General features: G+C 31.4%; 1 protein-coding gene across 1 annotated transcript in view; it reads left to right on the forward strand.

Annotated features, from left to right (window-relative positions):
* The first annotated feature begins 578 nt into the window (after nucleotides 1-578).
* Nucleotides 579-20,502, forward strand: part of Shark (SH2 ankyrin repeat kinase) — a 40,167-nt gene continuing 20,243 nt past the window's right edge. Inside the window, exons 1-3 of the mRNA XM_065514371.1 lie at nucleotides 579-818; nucleotides 892-1,382; nucleotides 1,445-1,978. Coding sequence (XP_065370443.1) covers nucleotides 743-818; nucleotides 892-1,382; nucleotides 1,445-1,978 — 1,101 coding nt within the window. The 5' untranslated portion in view covers nucleotides 579-742. The remainder of the gene's footprint in view (nucleotides 819-891; nucleotides 1,383-1,444; nucleotides 1,979-20,502) is intronic.

Genomic DNA, 20,502 nt, shown 5'->3' on the forward strand with positions numbered 1-20,502 from the left:
GTAAAATTTTGGACGTGATAGGAAATGTTACTAAACCCGACTTAAGTGATGTTGTTTTAATTTTTTTTAGTGTGAATTTATTTTTTTAACAAATATAATTACTTTTAACTTACAAATACAGCTTTCAACGAAAGAAATTTAATTTGAATTCCTGTATGTAGACTTTATTGGGCTACTGTATGTATATTCGTGTAAAAATATGGATTAATTCTGCAGCTATTTGGCCCTTTGGGCTTACAGCTGTTATGGAAATAAATAAAAAAAAAATAAAAAATATTTGAGTTTATATTTTTGTTAATTTTGCTCGATTTTCTTTCGTTTTTTAAATATGACTGGCCTACAGAGAGTCCAATTTTTTTTAAATATCAGCTATATTTGCGATATAATTTGGAAAGTTACACGCATTCAAAGTCGGAACATGTAAAAAGGTCCATAATTTTTTACTTTTTTTCCCAAAAAAAGGTCCAAAATTGGGCATTTCAAATTTTATTTGAGACACAATTCCCCAATCTGGCAACACTGGCACACATAATATGAAATAATTAATTACGCCGTATTTTATTTAGGTGACACCGAACTCTTAGCAGTGATCGTATTGTGTTCATTTTTGTGTTTTTTTCTTTTAATTTGTTTGATTTATATATTCTTTATGTGTAAATTCGTTTTAGTAATCACTATTTAATTAGTGAATACATTATTATATGTTAAATTATACCATTATTGTAAAGGCAAGCAATTGATTATGAATCGAGATGAACATCTTACTTGGTTTCATGGAAAGGTTTCTCGTGAATATGCCGAGGAACTTATAAGAAGTGGTACGTTAGTAAATTTGTACATAATTGTTTAATATTATATATGTACGTTAATTTATAATAAAACACCATACAGAGGTCTCTGAGGATGGAACATTTTTAGTACGGGAAAGTAACACTGCTGCTGGTGATTTTGTACTGACGTTATTGTATCAGGGCGAGGTGTGTCATTATCAAATAAGACGTCATGGCGAAGATGCCTTCTTCTCGATTGAAGATAAAGTCAAAATTCTTCACGGTTTAGATATGTTGGTTGAATTTTATCAACAAGCTGCGAATGGTTTAGTTACAAAACTTACAAAACACATACGAAAGGATCTTCCTCCAAATGACACACGAAGTCATGGCAGTACGAACCTTTTGCATCGTGCAGTAATGAACAATAATCACGTAGTAGTATCGGAACTTTTAAAGTGCGGTTATCGGAACGTAGATGCAAAAAATCAGCATGGTCAGACTGCAATGCATTTGGCCGCTTTACATGGCGACCAAACAATGTTAAATTTGTTACTCAATGCAGGAGTAAGTGTAAATTGTATGGATACTGACAACTATATGCCATTACATGTAAGTAAACAAACATGTTTTGTACGCTTTGTAATTTACTAATTTACATTCCTTCTATATAGTATGCCTGTCGCCATCAGCCAGCATCATTCATACGAACACTAATCGTAGCGAATGCTAATATTCAAGGACGGAACATAAAAAATGGATATGTGCCATTGCACGAAGCGGCAAAACATGGCAATTTGGAAGCAGTCGAGGAGTTGTTGGCCGTTAAAGCACCTCTGTTACCACGAACATCTATGGGTGAATTTCCAATTGATTTGGCTAAAGAAGCCAATCATAGAGAAGTTGTTTCATTTCTAGAGGCTTATAAATTGGGACCAGCGAATACGATCAGATCACAGTGGTACCACGGTACTTTGACAAGAGATGAGGCGGTAAATGTTTTAAAGTGTTTTTCAACAAAAATGCAAAAAGAAAGGTTAGATTCCTCCACAGGATCTGCTGAGGTTGATGAATCTAAGGCAGATCAAAATTTCGACACATCTGGTTGTTTTTTAGTACGATTTTCGGAAAGAAAAAGTGCCGGTTCAGGCTACGTTCTTACATTGCTCTTCGATAATGTTGCTAAAAATTTTATTATATCACAATCGGTAAGTATATGTACTTGAAAAATTATTCAGAAATCCGACTTACATCATATTAGTTTAGTTTAGAAGAGTTGTGTACTGTAAATTACACTTCCACTATGGGATCCATTGTGATACCCTGATAAAACCTAGTATAAAGCATTGTCTGCTGTTAGTCAAGATTCAAATTAATATTGATAACGTGTGCCATATGGTAGCAAAGCATTATTTTAATTTACAATGTACCTATGGAAAAGCAATTTTATAAATTTGCAGTGCCAAATGAAATATTTTTTGACTCAGATAAAGGGTGAATTCCAAAATGTATGTATGCAATGCAGTCATATCTTTATTAAGACAAAGCATGTAAACGCGTAGTTTAAATTTTAAAAAGAACATATCATACTGGCTGTTTTTACTTTTTCATACATTTTGCGATATGAAACATCAAAGTTTGCACGGTTGCGTTAAGAATCGCTCGACTTTTTAAGGTTGCATTGCATACATACATTTTGGAATTCACCCAAATTTTGACAATTGTCTAGAAAATTTATATACAGTTGCGAGCAAAAAAATGCAACGCTGAGTCCTATAATCTTCAAGATTATATCTTAAAACTGCATCCTATTAATATGTTACTTTGGTTGTTATTTTCTACTATTATTAGTTAACTTATGTAAGTCAATAACCAAACTATCTAGTCAATTGTTTTATTTTTTTTTGTATAATTTATGAAAAAAGAAACAATATAATAAACAATTTGTTAAAGGACGAAAGATTCTGAGAAACTGATGTTGCAGGACATTCGTGACCAAATGAAAGAAAAAAACTTATTTATTTAGACATTTTTATTTTAAAATTCATGAAAATAATTATACTCCAGGATGAAAATTGATTGATTAGGAATGAAACTCCATGAAACAGGACATACACTTAAAACGTGTTTTTCGTTTGCATCCCTCTTTACGACAACGCATAAGTTTATTTTTATCAGTAACGACGCATATGGGTAAATGCTATTTGTTGTGGTGGTTCATCTTCCAACTCTGGAGAATATTGTCTTTTATTTGTATGAGAAGCTTCTGCAACATTTCGCGATATACAATTTAAAGTCTAATAAGTCCATCAATTTTTTTGTTTTCTCCGCAAGCTTATTTGCCTTTTGTATACATTACACAGGAGTTGCATACGACAATGCTCTCATTGTCGGATTGGATGGGGAGTGATCCAATTGATGTGGCTATTAGTTCCGAGCGGCTATCCATCGACTTAATAACACACATTTTGTCATCTTCTGACGAACGTTTCGTAGCTGCCTCTGCCTTTTTTTAGCAACGTTTTGTCCTTGGATAATTTAGAAACAAGTTCCTTGGGCACTCTGTTCAATTAAATAGTCCCTGTGGCAAATATGCTTTTTTTCCAACAGGCAATCTAGTATATTTATCGAAGTAAAATACTTATCAATGAATACTTCCGTATCTTCATTTATATCTGCAGCAAGTTTTTGTACAACAGTACCTCCAATCCCTAAATGTTTATTAGGCTTGCCATCAGGCCATGTGTTTGCTCCTTGGTATATAAAGAAGTCCAAAACTAATCCATCAGGTGACGCTAATACAAAGTTTTTCAATCCTACTGGATTTGGTTTGCCTTTTACGTACTGCTTTAAGGTTGTCGTTCCTGAAAATGGAATCATTTGTTTGTCGATGCTTCATTTTATAGCCTTAGGAATCAATTTACACCTTTTTAACACAACGTCAAGTACTGGTTAAACTTTCCAAAGCTAATCTTTTTTTCCTCCTCGGTAACTGACATATTGTTAACAAAATGTATGTTATTCCGGAATTTAAAAATTTGTGTGATAGCTGGAAACTTTAAAACTTTAAACCCCGCGACAATATGAGCACCAACAAACCTTTTGTACTCTGAAGGAGTTGAGTTCAAAGTTATTTTCCAAAGCATACATATTGCTGTTTTCCGAAACAAGACTCTAAAAACTATCATCAAAATACTGCAAAAAATAATCAAATGGTGCTTACAACTACCTGTTTCCAACCTCCCATTATTCTTCGTCGGAACATTGCACATTGGGGCAGACCTATATGGATCATGGCGATAATTAAACGGCTGAGGTTTGTATAGATTTTCAATATGTAAAAAAAATAGTTTTACCTACCAACAAATCGTAAAATTACAAAAATATTCTTTGTAAGTATGTTTGTTGGTTTGTTTGTGCATCCCGCCTAAACTGCTGAAACGATGTTATTGAAATTTTGAACGTAGATAGATCCTTACTGGGAAACGTAAATAGGCTGTCTCTTTTTTCAATCCTTGGACCAGAAAGGGACAAACAGGTGGAAAACCGGTAAAATTGGTACCTTTAGTTATTAAACAATAAATACCAAACGGCTGAACCGATTTTATTGAAATTTCGAACATAGATAGATTATTACTTGGAAGCATCAAAAGGCTATACCATTTTTCCCAACTTGGACTTGTTTACAAGGAAAACATCTTTAATTTAGCTCACTATAGTCACAAAAATATGTATTTAGAAAGTACATTTTCCAAAGTCTACCTTCAGGAAGGTAAAAACGGGTAAAATAAGGAATTTTGTGTTTTTCCATATTTATGTCTGTTTAATTGTTTGTTTGTACCTTATAGGAGGCTAAACCACTGGTCCGATCCTCTTGAAATTTTGACCATATATTCTTATAAATTTGAAACGATCAATAGACTATTTTTTATATGAAATTTTAAGTGGGCTCTTCCCATACAAAGTTAATAGTTATTATGGAATATCTGGTGAACTATCATTGTGAAAGTCGCAAAACTTAGCGGGATTTACTTCGGTACCATTGTCAACTGCTTGCCTCAAAATGGATGGGATTGTATAAATGGGACAAAGTAAATAGTTCCTGTTTATTTTTCTTTGGTATTTTTCTTGTTTTTGTAATTATTTTTGGATTTTGATAATTACAACTTGTTCTTCTAAAAATAAACATAATTTCTAAAAAAATCTACCTTGAAATACGAATATATTACCTACAAAATATTTTTTATTATTATTTCGATTATTTTTTAAATATTCGTCGTTCGTAAATATGCGTCGTCGACATACTCGTCAATATTGAGTCAAAAAATGGTAGATGTTACGCCGATATCGATAACAATTGGTAACTTTTGACAGCGTTTTGTACTTTAACCCGACTTATAAAAGTATAAAATTCTGTCAAAAGTTACCAATTGTTATCGATTTCGGAGAAACACATACAGTGGTGGCCAGGAATTTAAGACAAAAATTGTTTGCTAAATTCCACGTGATTGGCAATTATTTTTTCAAATATTTCCACAAATATGTATGCATGAGGACTGTTTTAACACACAAGTGAGTTTTATTCGACTGTGTTAATTCATACATATTCACCACGAACACATAAAATGTTTCTACAACTTGACCAAAAAAATTTTTTTTTAAATAAACATATTTTCTCACATTTATATCATTATATTTTTATTATTATAAAATATTCGGACCAAATTTCGTATTTTTAGTTCCATTAGTTTCGGTCATATCATGTTATTAACAGCGGATGTTCGCTGAGGTGGGTGAACGTTTTTCCACATATCTTTGTCCATATATGTTTTACCAATTTTTCCAAACATTTTTCAGAAACTAGAAACATTAATAATAAATTTCATACCCTTAGAGGTCCTTTAATTTTGGCTCTATCGCACTTAAAATTCAGTTGATGAAAAAAATTCAAGTATTTGTCTTAAATTGGTGGCCACCACTGTACCATTTTTTGACTCAATATTGACGACGATGTCGACGACGCCAAGTAGAATAAGGGTGATTAATTTCAGTTGTATGAAAAAAGTATATTAATAAAAACTATTTCATGACAATTTTTTTCTTAACTTTGAGAAGACATAGCGGTTCATTGGAATCCGACTGAAAAAATCAGATTACGGTTTCATATTGTATTTTTTGTTGCTCTGTAAATTTACTTGGCATTTTTTTCGTAATAGGTTGCAAATGTGCAGCAGGCTGAACATGTAAAAAAAATGCTAAAATAAGGGTCTAGCAATACAACTTAAAAAAATCAGTGCTCAAGAAAACGTGATATACGAACAACTTATCACAAATGTAAATAAAATTTTTTTAGTGTGGCGAAAAATCTTTTTTTTTTTGGAAAATGTACAATAGGCTGCGCTGCACCGAGGAGGATATACATATGTATATAAAAATGAAATGGTCCATATATGTAATGGCATCACGTGAGAACGGCTGGAGCGATTCGATTCGAAATTTTCAGGAGATGTGTTGTAAAGAAAAAAATTAAAAAATTCGGAAATTTAAATTTTTAATATATTGCCTCCCTTTTACTTCTCATTTTTCTTAACAATTACCTGTCGCATGATTGAGTCGCATAGCAAAACTAGTAATTGATTCGTCTTCTGTACCGCAATTCTGTAACTTTTTGACGACAAAATTTTGTCGTTAAGTAATCAAAATTCGTTAGCTAACAATATTTATCGTTAAGAGATATTCCGAATTAAATTTTACCGATTATTTTCGTTAAAATAGTCGGTAGATGACGAAATTTGTCGGTAGGTTATCGACAAATAAAATGTTCTAGTTAAGCCATAACGATAATTGTTTAGGAGTTAGTTTTGTAACATAAATATTCGAAATAAGTTGTTTTTTGAAAGTACGGTTGGTCAACTTTTTTGTGTTTGTTAGATACGGACTGATTTGAGTTTTAATTATAAAAAACATGCTTTAATTATCTTTTTAAGATAAATTTGGACATATATTTGGTCAATTCACAAGGTCTCTTATCAGTCATATTGTCATAATGTCCTAACATATCTCGTCTCGGCGGCTCGGCTTAACCGACTCTTAGGCATTCGGCGCAGGTCTCTGCTGGCTGGTTACGATAACACAATAAACATAGCATACATATGGTCAATTCACAAGGTCTCTTATCATGTCATATTGTCATAATGTCCTAATAGTTCACAATGGTTTTTATTGCTTTTCAAGCAAAAAATATCCTAAAATAATACTACTTTGTATGCTATTTTTATTGTGTTTTCGTAACCAACAAGCAGAGACCTGCGCCGAATGCCTAAAAGTCGGTTAAGCCGAGCCGCTGAGTCGTGATATATTAGGACATTATGACAATATGACTGATAAGAGACTTTGTGAATTTACCGATAGTAGTATTATTTTAGGACATTTTTATGCTTGAAAAGCAATAAAAACCACTATGAAATATTAGGACATTATGAGACCTTGAATTGACCAATTATATTTATTTTGAAAAGCAATACATACCACTGTGAAATATTAGGACAATATGACATGATAAGGGACCTTGTGAATTGACCAATTTTATTATTAATTTTAGAAAATATTTTATTAGTAGAGTTTTAACATGGTCTTCTGAAAATGGATTTAAACTTAATTCAAGAAAGACTAAATTAATGGGATTTGGTTTCCGAATTGATGATATGGATATTACACTTGATGACACATGTATTGAATTTGTAAATAGGATGAAATGTCTCGGTGTCTTGATTGATGATCACTTAAATTTTAAAGCTCATATTAACAGCATTTCTTCCAGAATATCATTTTTTTTGAGAAGGTTATATTCACTTGATATATATCTTCCATTTTCTATTAGAATGCGTGTCGCTAATGCTTTATTGATGCCACATATTTTGTATTGTATAGAAGTATTTTCTGGTACTACGGGTCGTGAATTTGCTACATTTAAAATAATTTTCAATAGAATCGTGAGATTTGTTTTTCATTTGGGAATACGTCACCATGTAACTCCCTTTGTGGACAGATTCCTTCGATGTTCATTTCATAATTATGTAGCTATAAGGTTATTAATATTTTTTTACAAGATTTTTGTAAACGGTTTCCCTGATTATATAGTAGACAACTTTCATATGATAAACTCTGATAGGAACCCTCAATTTGTATATCCACTTTTTCATTCCGCAATATTTGAAAGATCATTCCAGATAAGATTATCAAGAATATGGAATACACTACCTAGGGATCTAAGATGTTTCTCATCTTCGCCTTATGCCTTTCGAAGAAAACTAATGAATTATGTAATTACACATGATTTATAATTTTTTCTCCTTCTCTTTAACTATTCCTCAAAATTTAAAAGATATGCACTTTCATGCATTATAATTTTTTTGTTTTATTATTATATAATGATTTAAAAAAAGGGTCTGATAACTATATTTTTTATTTTTTTTATTAAATTATATATACATTTATATTTATTTAAATGTTTGCATAAAAGAAAAAAAATGTTAATAATTTTGTAATTACTTGTTTTTAACTATTTTTATTTATACTATTTTTGTTAAAAGTTAATATATTTAATTATTTTATTGAGTAGCTTTTATTAGCCATTAATGGCCCCTAAGGCTTGGTTAATAAATTGAAGAAAAATAAATAAAATATTTATTATACAAAAAAAAATAGTATTCGAATTTTAAGATCAACTTTAATTTGGGGCATAATATCCATAATTAACACATTTCTGGAGTGTATAATGTTTATCCCTATATTCAAATTTCCTAGTGAGCATTTTAAACCATATTTGGCGATGTGATACGAGTATAAACATATACAAGACCGTATTCTAAGAAGGAAATTCGTTGGAATTTGTCGACTGTCCTTATAACAACACATATCTAAATTCTGAATCAATGATAACTTGTGGTAGCATAGACATATGTATTACATTGGATTACTTTTATTTTTTATTTCTCTTATTCATTTGTTTTCAGTAGGTTTCGCGAACATATTTGGGTGAGCTGATGCTTGATTTTTATATATAAATGTGATTATTTATTCACACTACTACGAATTTATCTGCAAACACGAAAAAATAGTGAATATTTTTATGATTTTTTAATTTTAAAAATATTGACATTTATATTTTTAACTATATTCGTCGTTAAAATGTATTACCGAGAGATATCGTTAACTTCAAATAGTGAATATTAAATTCGTTAAAGCAACCGATATTTTTCGTTACTTAACGACATCGGTATTAAAGCATAAAAAGTTACAGAATTGCGGTACTGATTGAGTAATTTTTCGAAATTTTATTCTTTCAGACAATTTGTTTTTTGCCACATCATAGTAATTAAATAAAATTTTCTTTAAGTCTTCATAAGTGCCGGTCCACACTGTGAAACATTTGCTGCAAAACATTTTTAAATTCTCTTTTGAAACTGCATTCGTGTTCACACAGTGAAGTTTTTGCTTTTCAGTTTTTGACATTTCTGTACAGTACGAATACGAACGAATAAATGTGGATGACATACTCAACAAAAACTTCATGTACATGAAACAAAGTTCCCTATTTCATTCCTTTTCCCCTTTCATCAACAAACTCAAATGTTTTGCAGCAAATGTTTCACAGTGTGGACCGGGACTAAGATAAATTTCCTGGATTCGTATAAAAGTTGTAGATTTTCTCATTTATAGTTCTTCAGATATTCGAAAACTATTTGCTATGCACCATAGGTGCCACGTCTACTAATCCAACCTCGACCATTTTCAGACAAACAACTTATAGTGATAAAAAATTAATTCGTGAAGATATCCGATATTAAAATGTACATTGTGTGGGAGGTACCACGCCCACTAATCCAATACCACCCATTATCAGCCAAACTTCCAAGACTTCCACAAATATAATTCTCAAGATATTTTAAAATAACTTTTTACTTTGTATGGGAGGTGCAACACCCCCTGTTCTCACCCGTCCCATTTTTGGTTAAACTTCATGCAGTGATAAGAAATTTATTCATATAAAGTTTGAGAATCACAATTATAGTTCTGCTAATATTCGAAAATTACAATTTACTTTGTATGTTATCCAATCATTTTCAGCAAACAATCAAATAAATAGACAGACAGACGGACATTTATTAGTATATATTTATTATATCAAAGAAAATCGCAGTTATGTATGAAATGGTCGTTTGTTTTTATATATCATTCATTCCATGAAAGATTTATAAAAAATCAATTTTTGCCTATGGGCCATCTGACCATCAGACTTCATTAAAATTGTACATGCCTTACAGCATAGGGTACAACTAGAGGCGCAACCATGATATAAAAAAATTACAAGGTAGTTTCATTTATATTTTATTGACAAGAAAGGGGATTTTTGAAGTTTATTTTATTTGTAAATATTCAGTGAAGCGTTGCCACATTTAGAAAAAGGTTACAATACTCCGAGAAATTTTCAATGAAATATGTAACAGTTCACAATACTGTAATTTATATTTAAAATAAATAAAAAACGGATTAATCTAAGACGTGTGCCTTTATATCACATAGGCCATGACAATTAAGAGCTGCCCGAAGATAGTGATACCTTTTTCAATCAGACTTTAAAAAAATGGCTAATTTTAAATTTATCAGAGGAATTCTAACGTTGCGAAACACACTAAAAGTCCACTCTAATTGATTAGCATCATGACTATTGAGCAAACATATTAATCTATCCAGGACACGTTGAAAATAGGGGTAAAAGTCTTCTCTCAAATCTCTAGCCAACACAGAAAGTAGTTCCAGTAAAGACTGCAGTAACACTTTTGTAGCACATGCTAGTTTTATAAAAGAAAGTCGACCACAAAATCCTTTTGATGGAACAATTGAGGCAACGTTAGAATTTCTCTGATAAATTTAAAAACATCCATTTTTTTAAAGTCTGATTGAAAAAGGTATCACTATCTTCGGGCAGCTCTTAATTGTCATGTCCTATGTGATATAAAGGCACACGTCTTAGATTAATCCGTTTTTAATCTATTTTAAATATAAATTGCAGTATTGTGAACTGTTACACACTACACATATTACATTGAAAATTTCTCGAAGTATTGTAACATTTTTCTAAATGTGGCAACGCTTCACTGAATATTTACAAATAAAATAAACTTCAAAAATCCCCTTTATTGTCAAAAAAATATAAATGAAACTACCTTGTAATTTTTTTTATATCATGCTACTTGTATGTGAGGAGAGGTTGTTGTTGTACAAAAAGAGAGAGCCTTCCCTTCTTGTTATTCTGGACTTCCATCGTTGGAACAAAAAATTGTTTAATCATTTAACAGACTTCTTCCTAAAATTCTTTCGTACAACAATTTCGTTATAGACTCTGATGTTACTTCAATTATGCGATCTAAAAAAAATCCAAAAGTTCAATCATCAATATATAGAATTATCAACAACAACATAATCAACTATAGAGACAAGCTTTCAACATACAATATAAAACATCCTGTATGGCTGTTCGATGACAATTCTTGTTATATTTCACTCTCATCTTTCAAAAAACAAAATACATCAAATGAAATGTATTTACAGCTATACCAAGAACTTAAAACAACATTTGGTGGAACCAATTACCAATACATTTACACAGATGCATCAAAGGACAACCATAATGTGGCATATGCTGTTGTTGATCAAAATGGCAATACCCTTAGTGTCAAATCATTAAATAGTTTTTCCTCTATCTTTACTGCTGAATCAGCTGGAATATTTCAAGCAATTTATATAGTAAGTGAATCCAAAAAAAACTATAATATTTTCCGATAGCCTATCTGTTATAACTTCAATAAAAAATCAATCCAATAATAATTGGCGTTCAGTGAATAAAATCAGAGACCTCTTAATCAGCCATAACAATAAAATAAAAATAGCATCGATTTTGCTGACTTAGCTGCAAAAGAAGGATGCTTAGCACCAATCATAAAAAATCCTCTAGTAGAAAAAGTTGACCTAAAAAATTTAATTATAAATGAGCTAAAAATTCAAAAAAATAACAAACTGAGAGATTATCACCACACTCACTATTCCCAAATAAACCCAAACTATAAACCACCAACTTACCCAACAAATGTTGGTAAAAACATCAAAATTTATTCAAGATTACGAATGGGACATACTATCAATACACATATACACCTCTTGAATAAAAATGTTTCCAATACCTGCATTCGTTGCGGATTAATCAACAATGTACACCATATTCTCTCTTCCTGTCCGAATTTGAGAAATCAGTATGCTAAATATTTGAATAACAATGAAACAAACTATTGTAATATAATCACTTGGAATAATTTTACTTGTTCAATAATTTATATTAGGAACATTTCTTCATTGAAATTTACTTTTAATATTTTGTATTTGTATGAAAATATTTTCATTCTTGTTTTAACTTCTAAATTAAATAAACTTATATTTTCTTTTGTAAATAATTATTTCTAAATATTTAAACCATAACATATTTGTGGCGACGAGGATGATGGCAACAGATCCTAAGATTTTGGAATTACTTCAGAAGCAAGGAGAAATCCTAGCAAGATTGTCCGTTGGAGTTTCAAACACTCAAGAACAATTGATGGACAAATTATCAAGTTCAATTTCTGAATTCTCTTTTGACCCAACAAATTCAATTACATTTAATGTTTGGTACAGCCGTCATGAAGATATATTCTTAGTGGATGGTAAAGATTTGGATGACGCAGCTCGAGTAAGACTTTTAATAAGAAAATTAAACACTATCGCTTATGGTAAATATGCTGCTTACATTCTTCCCAAAAATGTGAGGGATATTTCGTTTGCTGAAACTATCAAGATTCTAAAGAACATGTTTGGTGTGCAAGAATCTCTGTTTAGTTTGCGGTATAAGTGTCTTCAAACAGTAAAAAAACCTCAAGAAGATTTAGTGTCCTACGCAGCTCGCATAAATGAATCATGTGAACAATTTAAATTGACAGAAATGAATGCAGATCAATTCAAGTGTTTAGTTTTTGTGTGTGGATTACAATCACATTCAGATATGGAGATTCGAATGAAGTCTTTATCAATTTTGGAAGATGATTCAAGTCAGACAGTCAACAAATTGGTAACAACAGCTCAGAGAATGATGAATTTAAAACATGATGCTGCTATGGTTGAGGATAATACAACATCTGTCAACACAAATCTAAATCAAAATTTCAAAAACCCGAACAAGATATTAGCAGCAACATTCCAAAAACACCATGTTGGAATTGCGGTCAATGCATTACTCCAAGTATTGCAATTTCATCAATCACAAGTGCAGTCAATGTAATGTTGTTGGTCATAAAGAAGGATACTGCAAGACCATCGGTAAAAATAGTTCATCTCAAAATAAATTCACATATAAGAAGAAAAGCAAGAATCACAAGAGCAAATCAGGCTCTCCACAATCAAATGTTGTTCGAATCAACAAAATTTCGCACGCATCAAGGCGTAAATATGTCAACGTCAATATTCAACTATTGCCCTTGAATAAAAATAATCCTGGTTTTGATGTCAAACTTCAAATTGACACCGCATCAGATATCTCAATGATTGGAAAATCTCTTTGGACAGATATGGGTAAACCAGGAAAATGTTTCAATAATCGCTAGTAACAAGTGCATCCAACAACAAAATCAAACTTTTAGCCGAGTTTGATTGTCAAGTAAGGCTAAAAGGTGAAGTACAATAATGTAGTTTTTCCGTTGTAGAAACTGATACGCTTTTAATATTTGGTACAGATTTATGTGATGTTTTTCGCATATGGGAACAACCGCTCAACACAATATGTTGTCTTAAATAAAATAAGGCAAGATTTTGCTGATATATTTCAAGATACTCCAGCAAAATGTACGAAATTTAAAGTTCAGTTACACCTCAAGAAAGATGTCAATCCAATTTTTCGAGCAAAACGACTTGTAGCATACGCCATGCTTCCACTAATCGAAGATGAAATTAATCGTTTACATTCATTGGGAATAATTTCACCTGTCGATTTCTCAGATTGGGCAGCACCCATAGTTGCTTTAAAAAAGCCAAATGGAAAAATTCGGATATGTGGGGATTATTCAACTGGATTGAATGATAGTTTGGAACCTCGTAAGTACCCTCTTCACCGCCCAGAAGATATATATGCAAAAATGGCAAATATTTGTTTATATACTCATATTGATCTTTCGGATGCATATTTACAAACGGAAGTCACAGCAGATTCCAAAAATTCAAAGATTTTTTAAACTCAGATTTGCTGCTAACACATTATAAACCAGAATTACCAATCAAGGTTGCAGCAGATGCATCAGGTAAAGGTATTGGCGCAATCATATCTCACATATATCCAGATAAGTCAGAGAAAGTCATTGCTCATGCCTCACGCACACTTACACCAGCAGAGAAAAACTATTCTCAAATAGAGAAAGAGGGACTTGCATTGATTTTTGCCGTAAAGAAGTTTCATCGTTTCATCATTGTGTACTGATCACAAACCACTTTTAACGATTTTTGGTAGAAAATCTGGAATTCCAGCATATGCTGCAAATAGACTTCAACGTTGGGCGTTAACACTTATGATGTACGATTTCAAAATTGAATACGTTAACACCAAAGAATTTGGATGCGTTGATGTTTTATCAAGACTAGTTGACACCAACATGAAACCTGATGAAGACATAGTAACTGCATGTGCTATGTTAGAAGAAGATTGTTCAGCAACCCTTTACGATCATTTCAATTCACTTCCAATTACATTGGAAGTGAAACAGTTTGCATTTTATCTTTAATCTAGTACGAAACTGTCGTAGTCGTAAGACGTTTACGCCAACCACGATAAGGGTGATTATCTGCCTGTGAAAGAGTGTGTTTATTTATTTATTTACATGATATTAAAATTATATAAATAAAAGATTAATATATAAAATAGTAGCACTAATAAAATTTTGTTAAAATTTTTAAGGACGCTTTTTTACAACTCTGTGTTTGAGGAGTGTGGTGAAATTGGTTTGAAAACCAATACATATAAATAATATGTTACCCATACATTCTCACTATTAAACGCACTGTCAAAATCGGATTTTGCAATTGCAAAGCTAGAAAACGCTTGCCGCTTTTATTTAGGTATGCTTGTTAATTATCTAATTTTGAAAATCTCACGATTTAATTTACGATTATCGAATTTTGAAAAGTGACAAAATTTGATTCGTGATAGGTTATTAGCAGGGAAACCGGAAATATGCTCTAAAAAAAGCGTTTTAAGCGCTTTAAATATGCAGTAAAAACTTTAAAATATGCTCTTAAAATTTAAAAAATATGCTCTTAAAAATACAAAACTTTTATATAATTTTTAACCAAAAAATATACTTTTATTTAAAAAAATCAATAGAATTCATTTCTAAAAAGGTAAAGTAACATAAAATAAACAAAAATATCAAAAACTAAAACAAGTATAACTAACAAAAAATAAATACAACATAAAAACAATAGGAACTTAAGTTATGAAAAGGCCTCGAGAGGTATTTTTTGATGATATTTTATATAAATATATAGTCACTTTTTTCCAATTTAGGTTATTATTGCAATAAATTACAAAATATTGGCTTAAATTTTCAAATAAAAATCGTTGTCTATTGGATCTGAAAACATTTTTATACATAGAAAATGTTCTTTCGACATCAACTGATGTTATAGGAGCAAATTTAAAAGACAATATTTCTTTAACACTTAGAATGGTTATGTTTGAATTGGAACTAAAATTTGATATTTAGATGGCGCTATTATTAAAATTTTTATTTTTTTTTTAATTAAAAAAAAAAATGTTTGTTTTTGGTGAAAAGCCATCTATTTTTCAATTTCACAACAGCGAAAAATAAGTAAGAGAAAATTTGTTTTTGATAAAATCAAAATATGCTATTAAACAGTAAAATATGCTCTAAAAACGCAAAAATATGACATAAATATGCTCTTAAAACAAATATATGCAAAAATATGAATTTAAGGGTAAAATATGCAAAAATATGCACTAACAAATCGATGCCAAAATTCTTATATAGTTCTGAAACGTGTAAATATCTTATCCATGTGCTCATTAGACTCACCAGAAAAAACATGCATTTGCATATTTTGGTTTCCCTGGTTATTAGTCATCTTAATATTATATAAATACACAAGAATATTGCATTCATAATTTTTTTTTTTCATATTTTATTTATTGTATCTTCACAAAATAATGTGAACTATCAATAATTTGTTCAAATCTTAAATCTAAATATTAATTTTTATTTACGTCCCACCACAGTTGGACGAAAAATTATGTTTAATTTATATATCCTATCATCAGCGCAGGTCTATTGGATTCCTTCTTCTTAGTCGGATGTAGCCATTACTTCTCATTAATGTTCGTGCAAGTGGGTTAGGGTGAACTTTTAACTTTTTCAAATATGACTCCGCTTGTTTTTTTATTTAATTTTTCACCAGGAAGACACCTAGGTTAGGTTAAAAAGGCAGCTAGTATCAACCAGCTCACTTGGGTCCATGAATTGGTCCCTTTGTGATACCCTAGAGGATCATGCTCAGGACCTCAAGAGGTCCTTCACATGTCAGAACTGGGTTCAGTGCCGAACCAACCTGTCGCACGAATGAACGAATCCTTCTTCCTGATATCCAGAGACAGAGGAGATGTTCAACCGTCTCATCCTCGTCTTCATCATGGCAACTCCTACAGAAGTCATTATATGGAGTATTCAGTCTGCTAGCATGCCAATCAAGCAGTGCCCCGTGAGCACTGATATCAGAGCTCGTAACCTAGTCCGTGGTAACACCGTGAGGTATATTGACCTGTGATGGTCAAAAACGGTGAGTCCAAGTGAGTCTCGATATCGAGCAATTTGTCAAATTAGACCATCTGAGCTGAGCAGACTCAAATAATTTACACTGTATGATTGACTTACAGCAAGATAGCGGTGAACCGACCAAATTATCGATCTCATCAATTTGTAAACGTGAGCCTCTTTTGGCCAGTTCATCCGCAATAGCATTGCCAGGTACACCAGAGTGACCAGGCACCCAGAATAACTCCAGGTTAGAATGTCTCGCCATCTCATTAAGAGATACCCGGCATTCATGTACCAATCTGGATGTCGAGTAGACGCCAGATAGAGATTTGATAGCAGGCTTACTGTCGGTACAGATTCGGATATTCACACCAAATAGACGCTGGTGGATTTTGGACTCTGTAAGGGACAGAGGACCCAAAGGGTCCAAAAACGGACATGTTCTGTCAAGAAGGCCCAATCTCAATGAAAGGGAAAACCTTCTGATAGGGGATATACAGACGCTACCTGACAAAGGGAAGGGTAGTTCTTGGTTCGTGCTCACCATGAGTCCTCTGGTATGGGTATACCTGCCAGCATGGCTACCCATCGCAGAGAAGGAAGACACCTAGGTCCTTATGAATGATAATATTTCTCACATACCAAGGCGCTGCTGTTATCATTCCTAATATTTTATTTTGGAATCTTTGAATTTTTTCAATATTAGAAGCTGAGGCCGTGCCCCATAATTGAATTCCATAGCACCATATGGGTTTTATTATTGAGCTGTACAGCAAAAGTTTGCAATCTAAACTCAATCTCGAGTTTTTACCAATTAGCCAGTAAATTTGTAGTAATTTTAACTTCATTTGAGTCAATTTCGTATCTGAGGTATTAAATGATTATTTATTAGAATTGGAGGGCACGATTCTCTACGCAATGTGAAAGTGAGATGTATACATTTTTGCCCGTTTACTTTTATTCTCCATTGTTTTAACCACCTTTCTGTAAAAGTACAGATGCTTCTTGGGGGTTTTCATGAATGGCTAGTATAGCTGTGTCATCAGCAAAAGTTGATATGTGGGTTCGACTGTATGTAGGCATATCACAAGTATATAGCAAATATAGGAAGGGACGCAGTATACTTCCTTGGGGTACGCCTGCTTCAATAGGCTGTGGTGAACTTATGAAGTCTCCCTCTTTAAGAACGAACTTTCTAGAACCTTATGTGTGTTTACTGGTATCACTGCGGAACAGAGATTTTGGTGCCCGAGATTTGAACTACGTTTTGTACAAGTTGATGAACCCTCATTACTATGTATACTTGTTTTTTTCCAGTCAGCTCGCGTTTTCGAAATATCGCGGTTTTTATATTTTCATTGAATACCCTATTTTTTGGTATTTTTCTTCAAAATTTTGGGTAATGCAATTAAGAATGTGAAATTTTTTTAGCATGAGACTAGTCTACGTAAACATATGCTTCTTTTGAGTATAATAATTGTAATGGGCATTTTGGCATATTTGTCTGATCTTTCAGGAAAGTTGTCAAATTTCAACTCTTTTAGCTTTATCCTTAATAAAATTGTGCATTATGAAAATTTTAAATAAAAATTTAGCACTGCACATTCAAGGCATTATAGCGAACATAGTTTTTAATTAAAATGAAAAATTAGTTAAAAATTTAATGAAATATTTAGATAATATCCCGAAATATTACATCTAAAAAACAATTTTTTTATAAATAAATTTTTAGGTTGTCATTAGTCTTATTTCTTAATACACATTTGAATCTAACTACAGCAATATAAATTCTTCATTTGACGTTTTTAGAATATAGCGAATTTTGTATTTACGTGATTTACAGCGTTTTTGGTGAAAATATCTTAAAATTTTTATTAAAAACACTAGTATTTTAAGCAAAATACAATTGGAGAACAGTGTACGTAATTGATTTTCGCTGATCTTTTAACATATATTCGCCACAAATGTAACAAAACATATTAAGATCTTTAACACAGCATCTAATCATACTAGCCATAATGAAATAATATTTATCAAAAAAATAAACAGGTGTAAAACATTCAAGTTACGAACATTTGTATAATATTTTTAATACGAAATACATATGAAAAATATTAGGTCTGTTCATTTACTTTCCCAGTAAATACTTGCAACGAGAGAATAAAATCAAAATTTACAAAATTACTCTCTTAAAATCTCAAAAATAGTAAAAAGTAAATGAACGCTTTTCCAGTAACAATTGTTTTATACACACAATGTTCATATTTTATTCCTTTTAAAATGTATAAATACACACATTTTCTTCAATTTTATTGAAAATTCTTTTTTTTATATTTTTTCACCACAAAAATAAAATTGAAAATAAATAAACAATAACACAAAACATATGAAATATAAGCTGCTAACTATTACGAGTTCAAAATAGAACTTGTAATAGTTTGCAACGAGAGACCACTCTCTAAAATTTATACGCTCTTGAATTTTTCTCTACTTGCAAGTTTTTTGAGTTAATGAACGCTTTTCCAGTAAGAATTGTTACTAACTAGTAACAACTTTTAGTTATTGAACATAGCTATTGTAAAACTTTGAGTTATTTGCCAAATAGTTTAGTATATCTTCAGCGAATTTTTAATATTTTTATATAAATTAGTTTATTGATATGTTTTATTGTATATAGTGAAAATATGTTGAACCCTTTTACCATAGGTCAAACTTATAAGGATGAAACTGAAAAAAGTTAATTTTCAACATCCTTGCGATATTTCCAATATATCATGAAACTTAGATAAAGAAAATTGATGTCAAAGAAAAGATAATTTTGCGTAGAATACCAGTACAAAAATGCGTTTTTAATTTTAGTCTCCATTTATGAAATAATCAAACAAAAAGAGAAAAAAATACAGAATAACAAAAAAAATTAAAACCGCGATATCTTAAAAACAAGAGCTCCTCAAAAAAAACAAAAATAGTTTTGACTATGAAATGTCTCATACATGTTTTATCAAAAACATTTTCCGCGGCACCAAACCAAAATGTCAATTTTGTTCCTCTGTGTAATCCTTCATGCCATACTTTGTTGAAGGCTTGCGAAACGTCGATGAAGAGTGCTGAACAATATTTTTTTTTCTTCAAATGTCTTGGATATGATTTCTACCAACCTGTGAGTTTGTTCTATGGTGTTATGTTTTCTCGAAATCCGAAGTGATGAGTTGGAATATAATCAAAATGATTCACTATCGGCTTTAACTTGTACATTAACAGTTTTTCGAATAGTTTTGATATATTTGACAATAGGCTAATGGGTCTATATGATTCTACTTTAGTGTGATCTTTTCCCGGCTTAGGTATCATTGTAAGTAAAGAAACCTTCCATTCTGGTGGATAATATTCAAGGAGTAATATAGCATTAAAAATAAATAGGATTATTCTTAATGCAATTTGGGGTAGCTCGAGGAACATCTTGTTACTGATTTTATCAATACCAGGTGATTTTTTGGAGTTTAAATCAACAATAGCCTTGTTAATCTCTGAAATCTCAAAACGAAGTGGTTCAGCTGCAGTAATATGGGGTAATGTAGGTGGTAACTCTATTATGTCGTTTGACTCGTTTGGGGAAAATACATTCTTTACATGACTAACAAACAGGTTTCCTTTTTTAGTATCGTTTCTCGCCCAGCCTCCACTAGAATTACGTAGAGGAGGTCTGGTCATGACAGGTCTTTTAAATTTACCTCACCACATTCGGATAAAGTATAAAACATGATCAATATTTAGTCGTGACACTTTAAAGTATCTTTCAGTCCTCCAGCACTCTGTTGCAGAAGAGT

Source organism: Calliphora vicina, chromosome 5, assembly GCF_958450345.1.
Source record: "Calliphora vicina chromosome 5, idCalVici1.1, whole genome shotgun sequence".
Classification (NCBI taxonomy): domain Eukaryota; kingdom Metazoa; phylum Arthropoda; class Insecta; order Diptera; family Calliphoridae; genus Calliphora; species Calliphora vicina.